At 39.6% G+C, this 11,344-nt stretch overlaps 1 protein-coding gene across 1 annotated transcript in view; it reads left to right on the top strand.

The window, feature by feature from the left end:
* Window positions 1-643: 643 nt before the first annotated feature.
* The window catches only part of LOC138356562 (rho guanine nucleotide exchange factor 38-like), a 22,973-nt gene continuing 12,272 nt past the window's right edge, over window positions 644-11,344 (top strand). Inside the window, 12 exon segments of the mRNA XM_069312764.1 lie at window positions 644-1,001; window positions 2,550-2,647; window positions 3,327-3,506; window positions 4,290-4,460; window positions 6,441-6,562; window positions 8,070-8,206; window positions 9,930-10,060; window positions 10,525-10,545; window positions 10,547-10,753; window positions 11,135-11,233; window positions 11,235-11,249; window positions 11,251-11,301. Of these exon segments, the coding sequence (XP_069168865.1) occupies window positions 953-1,001; window positions 2,550-2,647; window positions 3,327-3,506; window positions 4,290-4,460; window positions 6,441-6,562; window positions 8,070-8,206; window positions 9,930-10,060; window positions 10,525-10,545; window positions 10,547-10,753; window positions 11,135-11,233; window positions 11,235-11,249; window positions 11,251-11,301 (1,281 nt within the window). The 5' untranslated portion in view covers window positions 644-952.

The raw sequence follows: 11,344 nt of genomic DNA, 5'->3' as shown, positions 1-11,344 counted from the left end.
AAAGAACTCGACGTTATCACTAAATGGGAGTATGACTGGCGCATTAGAACCAACTCTAACAAATCTAAAATCACTTACTTTTTCTGTAAAAGAACTGTACACCTCCTGTTCAACTCTATTCACGCTCCTAATCCTACTAACATTTCTGTATCTCCTTCCACCACAGTTCTTAGCCCACACTTGATCGACAATTACGCTTTCACACAACATCTATCATCTACCAAGATGTACAGCTCTCAACACCACAACCCGTCCTCGACTCAAGTTCATTAATTACATCCAGCGGCCGACCCCACAGACGCATTCATAAATTTATACACGCTGTTCATTCAAATTGGGAATTTTCTCAAATATAAATTAATATTATAATATATTAGCATCTTTGTCTGGAGGACGGGCTGCGACCGCTGGATGTAATGGACTTAAGTCGAGGACTGGTTGGTCTTAGAGGCGAGCTGAGCTTATCGTGATCTACCTAAGAAGCTTCTTATCCCCGATAATGAGACACATTTATAAATGCACGCCCCCTCTGTGCTCAAAATATTAAGACCATGAGTTCCATTTAACTACCTGTTATCTGATTAGGAGTACTGATAGCTGTCGCTTTTATCCATATCTCTATTTGAGAGGGTAGTGCAGCCAGCTAGCTCAGTAGGGTGATTGCGTAGGTGCAACAGTGTGGGGTTGCAGGGTGATAGCAATATCCCGTCCTATAGTCACCTTCCCACATGTGTAGGCGAGTGTATATCAGGACTAGAGATCGCTTCAAGTGCTTGTGTTGTGACGCAGTTATAAACTAGTATAGTAGACTTTAATTTTAACACCCAATTCTCATGAACCTTTCAAGAGAGCTGAAATAACTACACAAGGATATTATTGGTGCTCATTTGAGAAAGTTACTTAGAAAAATCAGTGATCTACATGTACTCGATGTTATGGTTAAATAAATGAAATGGAGCCCAGTGTGAATAATTTACAATGGGATTTATCAAAGACTGGAGGTGAGCTTTTTTTTAAAGTTTTGCATCTTGAGAACACGAGACTAACAGAATGTAAAGGGTGGGAAGGAGGATATCCCTTTAAAAGCTATTATAAAATTCTCGGGAATAATGGGGGGGGGGGTGACTTTGGACAAGCCGGTGGCTTCATGTTCCCGTCGAGGTCATTAGAGATGGTCGCCCTTTGATAAATTCAGGTGTCCTAGGCCCAATTGTCAGGCTGTGTGTGCTGTCCTTACACAGTCTCTCCCTCCCCCAATAACTTCAATTTTCTTTAGGTTCTCTACCACAAAATATCGACCTTTCAGTTTGTGAAAATTTTAATGTACATTTTATTTTTTAACCCACAGGGTAACGGGGCTGGGAAGGTACTTGCTTAGCTAGTTGTGCTTACGGGGGGTTGAGCTCTGGCTCTTTGGTGATTGAGAGATAATAATGACTTGATAAGGGGCGAGGATGAGACTAAACACGGCCACAATTCATTTAATTTGTGGGTTTGGTCATTTATTTTCAGACGTGTTATTGAGAGTTATTATCTGCATGTATTATAGATCGTAGATATAGAATTATCTACGCCTGTCAACATTCACACTCTTACTAAAGATTCTAACTAGTGGGTGCAGTTAATCTGACTCATTTTTGGCCTGAAGAGGGTCTTCACAAGTTTAATTCCACTTCCCTCCTGATTATATCCCAGTCCTCATAAACAAAGGTCAAATGCTCGTTAATCTAACCGCAAAACCCCCTGTTTATGACTTTAGAAATGCTTTACACACGACTCATAACTGATGACGTTCGAACAATGTTTCACTGACGGACCTCTGTTTGAATCGCAGTTCTGTAAATGCTTAAATTCACCCACGTATTTTTTTTGTTTAGTTCCTTTATTATGCACCCCATACCCATCTTGTGGGCGGTAGTGGAAAGGGTTACAGAGGCACATAATGGGCTCAGGGACAAGAGCCCATTATGTGCCTCTGTAACCCTTTCCACTACCGCCCACAAGATGGGTATGGGGTGCATAATACCACGTATTTAAAACACAAATAATTGACAACCGAACCTAAACACCTAATCTAACCGAGACCTAACTGTAGATTTAACTCTTATACGTAGAATATAACCTATTTTTAATACAAACTGTTAAAATTGATGTATGCGTCTTGGGGTTGGCCGTCGCTTTAACGAGCCTAACCTGTGGACAGGTTGACATATACAATTATTTATGCTCATTTTGACCAATTCACACTAGATGCTTTATGCGCTCAAATTATTTCAAGGTAAAGAAAACTGAGATTCGACAAATAGCAAGAAATATTTTTCTTGTGGAGTGAGAACATTTGATAGAAAACGTAGAAGACTGCAGAACAGTAATCTTACCATATAATATATGTCTTATTCCCCCGATAGATTTACAATGCCAAAATATTATTCAAGATTGTTGTAGAAGTTTTTCATAAGTATATCAACTATAGCCTAAATAGTAGTACCGCCAGTTGTCTGGACCAGCAAAATTGTTTACGGATATGACATGATCTTAATTGTATGCAGACGTGACCGCTTCGCTGAGTGACTTCGACGACGATGACTTTTGGGACGACGAAGAGAGTTTTGAAGTGTCTGGTGAAGCCAGGGCGCTTACCTCAGAGGTAAATATTTTTTGCCTGTTGAGCAAAATACATTCCTGATAGATCTTGAATATGTTACCATAGTTTTATACATTATATGCAAACAAATGTACAATGAGTCGTGAAAGTAAACAATTGAAATTGAAATAAGTTTATTGAGGTAAAATACACACAAAGGGATGAGGTAGCTCAAGCTATTCTCACCTCGTTCAGTACAACGTGTTAATACATACATAAACACACATCACAAACAATAAACATATTACCAAACATTCTGAGAGATAAACATATACATTTCCTAAAAGTAAACATGTCGGTGATGTAAGTGGTACATTCTTGCTAAGTCACTAACACACACATAGTTTCATTTGGGTCTATAAAGGAAAAATTATGAAGCTGCTCTCCATTTTGTTGACAGAAATCGATCTGAGACGCGATCATTTTCTGATTGCTGTAATTTTTTTCTTACAAATAGGGATGAAACATACTGTTACCTATTATCACCCAATTCCTTGCGTACAGGAGATAGAATTCTAGGTGAATCGGATACTTTTGATATCGTTCGCCTTATGCGTTTTTGTTCTCGTATTGGCTTTCTTGGTGATATTTAGCGCCCTCTGATTATTTCGCACTTTGATGGTGCTACATAGCCTTCCCGGTTTGGTGCCTTCTTTTGATAATTACCTTACCTTGCGTACAGGAACTTGCACAACCACTGCACCGTGTAGAACACCTACCATGCTACGACCTGAGGGTGGCGGAGCTGGTGACGACGGAGCGGGAGTACATCACTGACCTAGAGACCCTCCTCCAGGTGGTCTCTCGTTTCTCCAGCAGCAAGCATATTGACCTAGATACTCTCCTCGGTAACATTCATCAGGTCGGTTTCATCTAATTCCTTGCCAATTCGCTACATCACATGTTGTAACACCGTAAAATTTGCATGATCTGACCTCAGGTCACTTGAGGCCATTAACGCTTAGAGGTGTGAGTTTCAGGTCGACAAACTGGCGCCTCTCAGATCCTTGTCTGTGACTCATGAACTACATATATTTTTAAATAAAACTAAACCAAACACCTTTACGGTGTAGTTGTACATGTATAAGTGAGCTGTATTTTGTACATTTCTGATTTGTAAATTGTCTGATGCTATCATCTCCAAAAGACCTATTTTGTTATTCTTTTTGGTACAAATTAGTCAAGCCGTCATTTCTGTTTATGATAATCGGTTCTATATTCGTTGCTATGAATTCTTTGCACATAATCAGGATTTTACATATATTATAAATTGTTTTTTTGATCTATAACCATAGTCTAGTCACCTTCAGCTAGTTCTAGGGAAATGCATAAAGTTTAAATTGCTTCTCATGTGAGAGTATCAGTAATAGGAGGAGTAGCATAATGGGTTCCTGGACCCATTATGTGTTTTTGTAACATTTTCCACTACCATCACTAGATTAACTCTACTTGGGTAAAGAGTCCACTACCGCGCACAGGTTAGGTATGTGGTACTTATTAAATTTTCTAATCTAGAAAACTCGTGCTAAGCAAAGCTTGCTTATGATAACTTATCTCCTTTATCCGTATAATTTAGCCCATCACATCTTAACCTAGTTGATTAATTATAAATATAGTGCAGCTTACGCAAGCTTGTTTGGTTCAGGTGCTGGACGTGGCCAGGAATCTTTTGAAGGTTTTGGAAGGCGATCAAGAGAGCTGTGACGATGATGTTCCGGTGGGGAGCGCGTTTCTGCAGTTTGCGACAGAGCTAAGTCAGGTGTACAAAATTTACTGCTCTGGCTATAGCGTCGAAGTGCTCCCTCTGCTGAAGAAGGTAATTAACTGTCGGTTCTGCGTCTTAAGCAACCCGTCCTCCTAAAAATAATGTCGCTTTTGGCTAGTATGCGCGCTATGGCCAAACACTGACGTAACTTGAAATGAAATCGGCTCACGAAAGTGATGTACTGTCCCGTTTTCTGTTTGGGTCATCCAGCTTAGTCTGTTAGGTTAGGAGAGGACACTTTCAATTAACGTTTTTCATGACATTTTGAAACTTTAGGACAATTTCCTGCCCTCCTAACCTACCAGAGGACCTTTAACTTACTGTTTTGGAAAAAAAAAATCCCAAATTTATTTTTTAATTTTTTGTAATTTTCAAATTACGTCAATTTCCGGTCATACGTGCAAACGGCTAAATTCAGGCATAATTTGTAGGACAAGTTCTAAAGTTCAGTTGTATCGGTTTCATTAGTTTATTTACCGGTCGGTAAGTAATGAATATGAACTCTATGAACTCTAGTGACATGAACTCTAATGCTTCTGCACAACACTTGCTATTCTTGTTGTACGGAACCCAGTGGGTGAGCAAATAAGGCTCCCTGTGCCTTGCCTCTCGGCAATCCCTATCCGGGATGTGAGGATTTGGTGTTTGGACCCATAAGAGAATTTCCCGGCCCGGGGACACAGTTACAGCCCCGCTCCTGTGCCAGGTAAGTCACTACGGGCTCACCATAGCCCGTGCTATTTGGAACATTTTGTTCCTAGTAGCTTAGAGAATGCTCTAGAGAAATATATATGTAAAATTTTACCAAACCCGACATGAGACCTGCACCAAATAAAAAAACTATGGCAATTGTTAGCCATGAGCATCATACCGCGCTGAAATGTTTATGATCTTTTCATGTTTGTCAATCCCAGAATTGTGCTTCGTCGTTAATTTTGGTATCACTGTGACCGCAATAAAATTCCCTTCACGGACATGTGCATATAAATGTAGAATCATGATCGCGGCCCACCCTCAAGAGTGTGTTAAGGGGCTGAAGTTAAGGGGCTCTTACGGCACACCAGACGGCAGATCGGCGAAACACCTTTTGAAAAGTGTATATTCTTTTCACTGTCCTGACCTTAATTTTCGATGTACGTACTTAATTTTTGTACCAATGTGTTAGCAATAGAATGTTCTAGAAGAACATATGTATAAAATGTCACACAAAGATGCGTTTGACCGGCACCAAATAAAGAAACTTCGTCGATTACACTCGTGTCAACATTACAATAGTTTTACCACGATGATACAAGCGAACTCCGTTCTCCTAAATAGGCTATGTGGCTATTAGAGAAAACAAACATTTAATGGCAAACATGCTTAAATTATCCCCAAGTTGATCGGACGCTTGAGGTGCATTCAAGATAAAATATATGTCCTGCTCAAGTGACATATGGGTGCTAAATTGTGCGCAATCTAAAGGCGCTCATTTTGAAACTACTACCAGATTGATCGGATAATATTTAAATTTTTAACAAATATTTTAATGAGTCACTCAGGGCCGCGTCGTCCGAGAGGAATCGAGAGAAAAATGAGTGACAAGAGATCTTGTCGCCAGCGCGCGAAATTAACATGTTAGTGGGACAGACGTAGTGTTTTGATGCTTGGAATCTTGACGATCACATTCCTGATAGAATGGTGACGTCGGTGTAGGTTTAGAGTAAAAGAACTTGGAAATATTTGCTTTATTACTATCAGTTAAAGTAAAGAATGTTAAATAATGCATTAAAGATGGATGTAGCTTAGCTGAAACTTGCATTTAAGATATAACAAACTTGCAAAGCGGTGAAATCACACTATCGCCAAAAATTTCCTGTGACCTGGGGCGTCGTGTAACAAGAAGCTATTGACCATGTAGAATAATCTACTAGACTTAAGGTAAGGTCTTGGTGTACCCTGCACTAGGAAAACAAAAAGACTGATTTAAGTTACTGGTTGAATATTAGTAGGTTAGTAACCCCAAGATAATTCATAGAATTCCCCTCACAGTACGAGGAGTCTGAGGAGGCCAAGGAAGAGCTGGCGAGGCTGGCCCAGGAACTGCAGTGTAGGCGGCCTCACCTCCTCACTCTCGACACCGTCCTTATCAAACCTGTCCAGCGCATTCTCAAGTAAGTCTTGCCTGCCGGGTAACCCGAGGGATACGTTGGAGAGGGGGAAAGGATGGAGAATCAAAGGGGGGTAGTGTAAGGTTGGGAATACGGAGACTATCCACAGATTCTAGGGCTACCCCCCGGATGAAAATCACCCCCAACGCACCATTCATACAACATGCATCTAACTTCAATAGGGCTCAAAATCATCTCTGTGATAGTAGTTCCTTACAAAAAAAAGTGCAAACATCCAGCTTGGGGTCACCCTTCTATCTTTTAGGTCACTAATAGCATCAGAAACATTGACAGGTGGGCCCTTTGAGGAAATAATGTCCCATATGCTTATCAGAACATTTGACAAGTATCCCTGTTTTGTTACTCTATCCTTTGGGGATGTATTTTAATATCTCAATAAACTTGCTTGAACTTAGTCTGAAAATGCAGCACGATATTTTTAATACACTTTCCTCCTCCCGGCAAACGAGAAAAAAAAGTTAGTGCAAAGTGCTCAGCGTTAATGGTGATCGAGCGGCAACACTGAAAAGTGTACACTCTTTTCACTGTCCTGACATTAATTTTCGATGTGCATATTTCATTTTTATACCAATGTGTTTGCAATAGAATGTTCTAGAAGAACATATATATAAAATGTCACAAAAGCATGAGTTAATCCACCACCAAATAAAGAACTACGGCGATCACTAGTCGTGAGCTCCAAACAGCGACGAAATGTTTCTATTCTTTTCATGGTTGTCAACTTCACACTTGTCCTACAGCGTTAAATTTGGTATCTCTAAGATTACAATAAAATTCTCTACACGCACATATGCATATAAATGTAGAATCATGATCGCGGTTTACCCGCAAGAGTGTGGGAAGTGGGTAAAGTGTTACTCGTTACGGCACATAGGCGAAACCAATATTGAAAAGTGTGTATTCTTTTCACTGTCCTGACCTTAATTTTCTATGTGCGTATTTAATTTTTGTACCAATGTGTTTGCAATAGAATGTTCTAGAAGAACATATGTATAAAATGTCACACAAGGATGCGTTAGACCGGCACCAAATAAAGAAACTTCGTCGATTACACTTGTCGTGTCAATAATACAATAGTCTTACCACGAAGATACAAAACAATTCCGTTCTCCCATATAGGCTATGTGGCTATTAGAGAAAACGTAAATTTCATGGCAAACATCTTTATACTATCCCCAACTCGATCCGATAAGAATTGAATATTATAGAACTATTTGTTCGTCAGACATAAAAATATATCGCGCGCTCACATTCAAGAGAAAAATAGTTGTCCCGTTTTTGTGTCCGAATAGGAGGAAAGAAATAATATTAAGATAGTCGTCAAAAATTTATTTGTTGCTTCATATATACGATCTCGTATGTGACCAAACTGCAGGATAACTCCATGCTGAAGTGAACCTTCGAACTTGAGACGTTCAATAAGAGGCTAAACTTGTTAACTGTGCTGACCTAATGTCGGTAACCATTTTGCGTTTAATATCCGTTGCAGGTACCGACTGTATGTGTCGAAACTTCTGGACAATACAGCCAGCACCGACCCTGACTACCACGACCTGCAGAAGGCCAGCGCCTGTCTTCAAGCTGCCGCCAGGGATGTCAATGAATATACCCGAGGCCTCGACCTTGGTAAGTGTCCCAATTTGACTGTGTACATCGTTTGCTCGTGAATTGTGAATAATTAATCCTCCGACTTCACTGGAGGAAACTCCTTATCAAGTTCAAATAAATAAATAATAATAATAATAAATATGTTTATTCAGGTAAGGTACATACATACAAGTGATGTTACATTAATGGATTGATATATAGATAGAGCTAGTACATACAATGCCTAAAGCCACTATTACGCAATGCGTTTCGGGCAAGAAAAAACATTAATATCTAGAACTTAATACTAATTGAGCATAAAGAATAAAAAGTGTTGAGAACAAATACAAATAAAGATAAAAAAAAGGGGGAACACGACTGAAAAAGCAGCACAAATGCAATAGGTTGACAAACAGTGTTGATTAAAAAAAAATAATAACAGACATGGGTTGACAATAGAGGAGTGAGGTAGGTTACAGGGAATTTATTAGGTAGTGTTTAGTTTTTATCTTAAACTGGTTGAGAGAGGTACAGTCTTTAACATGGTTGGGAAGGTCATTCCACATTCTGGGTCCCTTGATTTGTAGAGTATTTCTAGTTTGATTAAGACGTACTCTAGGAATATCAAAACTGTATTTATTTCTGGTGTGGTGCTCGTGGGTTCTGTTACAACCTTCAATGAAGCTTTTGAGGTCAGGATTGGCATTACAGTTCAGCGTTTTATATATGTATAATACACAAGAGAGAATGTGCAGTGACTTAATATCTAACATATTCAGAGATTTGAGTAAGGGTACCGAGTGATGTCTGGGGCCAGAGTTGGATATTGTCCTAGTAGCAGCTTTGTGTTGGGTAATAAGAGGACGTAAATGATTTTGGGTAGTAGAACCCCAAGCACAAATACCATAGTTGAGGTATGGATAGATGAGGGAGTAATAAGTATTGTATTGTATTTGTATTTGTGCTGCTTTTTCAGTCATGTTCCCCCTTTTTTTTTATCTTTATTTGTATTTGTTCTCAACATCTTTTATTCTTTATGCTCAATTAGTATTAAGTTCTAGATATTAATGTTTTCTTGCCCGAAACGCATTGCGTAATAGTGGCTTTAGGCATTGTATGTACTAGCTCTATCTATATATCAATCCATTAATGTAACATCACTTGTATGTATATACCTTACCTGAATAAACATCTAAACATCTAAACATCTAAATCTAATAGATATGTTTATTCAGACAGGAAAAAATACATCTCGAAGGGATAGCAACATAAATATAGAATTTAAGCTCTCTTAGGCCTAATACAATAATTTTATAGTATATGCTATACTAGCCTTAGGAATAATTGGTTGGATGGGTGATTTATTGGCGCTTTCGACCAAATAGTTGCTACAAATACTTAAAATCAACCCATCCTCCTGAAATAAGGCACACTATCTAGCAGCCAACAGCAAGTGGACCTCGGAACCCCCACACAACTCTACCTGCTTATATTTAAAATGTAGCCCAGTGATCAGTACGGTTGGTTCTCAACTAAATGGTCTCGGGTTCGATTCCCGGGCAGGAAGAGACATGTTGTCTTACTTGTGAAGCCTCTGTTCTCAGAGTAGTATATACAGGTACCCTTGGAGTTGATCAGGTGTTGTGGGTTGCGTCATGGCAGAGGCTTCAATCAGCATGACATCGGGATTTCTGTACCCGAAAATGGGGAAACTATTCACAACATATTCTAGGAGCGAGTTATGTACTGTGTGGCATTACAGTGTACAAGTACAGGGAGGATGTGGACCACTCCCTCAGCGGCAAGATGAGACGGGTCACCCTCCATTCCATCGCCAAGAAATCTGCAAGAATGTCTACCATCCTTTCCCAAAAGCTGGGCATCATCAGCCAGGTATTTTGCCGTAGATTTAAAGTCTTAAGCCTGAAAGCCCTTTTAAATTTAGTAGATGGGATAGTTCAGTGAATACAAAGTGCTAGTAGATATATTAAGGCTAAATTTTTTTTTTAAATCGTTGAAATCGTTCTTAAATTTGCAATTTTCACCTACCAGGTAATTTAGAAAAATAATCTTAATTATGTTGAAAAATTAAAATGTCTGTAGTAGAGCGAAACACATGGGGGAAAAGAGATAAATATTTAATAAATGAAAATAGTAAACATCGAGAAAGTAGCAATTATAAGCAAATAAACAAGACGTAATTGAACACGAAATAACAAAGTACAATTAAATTGCATAATGCACAAATAATAAATACTGTACACTAGAAATGAATTTAACCACAATGAACACGGAGTAAAGAGGCTATGAAGTAGCCTCTAAACTATATTGAAAGCCTACCAAATTCCCCACCACAGACCACGAGCACAGGCTTCGACGAGGAGGAGGCCAAAGTTCCGGAGTGTGGAACAGGCGGCGAGGTCGCTGGTGGACCACGCTACGACCCTCCTGGAGGCGGTGAGGGCCAGACACACGGCCGAGTTGATAGTGTCTGAGGGACTGGCCGAGATCCTTCCCAATGCTCCCAGTGTTCAAGCCATCAAAGAAGCCACGCTAGACTCTTGCAATAGGGTCCTACAAATGTTTGTAGGTTTCACATTTCATTATATGGTGTAAACCAGTACCAGCTATATTTCCATCTTGATATTTTGATAACACGATATCACGATAAGCTTCTAACTTATTTGTTTCTTAATAAATGATATCAAAACAGTGTTTCATGCATGAGAATATTAAATGAATATATATGTATAAATTAATAATGTAGTGACTCGAATCAAGGTTATTATGGGATGTTATTTAAATTAAACTGTTAAGGTTGTATCGTGGGGAAGGTCAGTAGTTCGACCTTGATGTGAGACATCGATAAGAAGCCTAAAGTATACAGACACAAGCTTCCTGTCCCTGACACAACGAATTATTATTTAAAGTAAATGATAACGCCGCTTGTTCCTCCCCAATCGTCAGGACAGAGAGGTCCAGGAGCGGGTACTGCAGCCTGCAGTACAGGTGGGGACGCTGTGCGCGGCGCCTGCCAGACTCATCCAGAAGCGTTACCACAAGAAGGCTGGATTATGACGCAAGCTCAGGCTAAACTGCAGATGGCTAAGGACACCAACGTCGCTACTGTAGCTGTGAGTCCTAGTTCGTCATGGGGGGAAGCCTATCGTTACCTGG

The sequence above is a fragment of the Procambarus clarkii genome, chromosome 7, assembly GCF_040958095.1.
Source record: "Procambarus clarkii isolate CNS0578487 chromosome 7, FALCON_Pclarkii_2.0, whole genome shotgun sequence".
In the NCBI taxonomy this organism is placed as follows: Eukaryota; Metazoa; Arthropoda; class Malacostraca; order Decapoda; family Cambaridae; genus Procambarus; species Procambarus clarkii.
The sequence above is the reverse complement of the archived record's forward strand: the minus strand, read 5'-3'. Positions and strand labels throughout refer to the sequence as shown.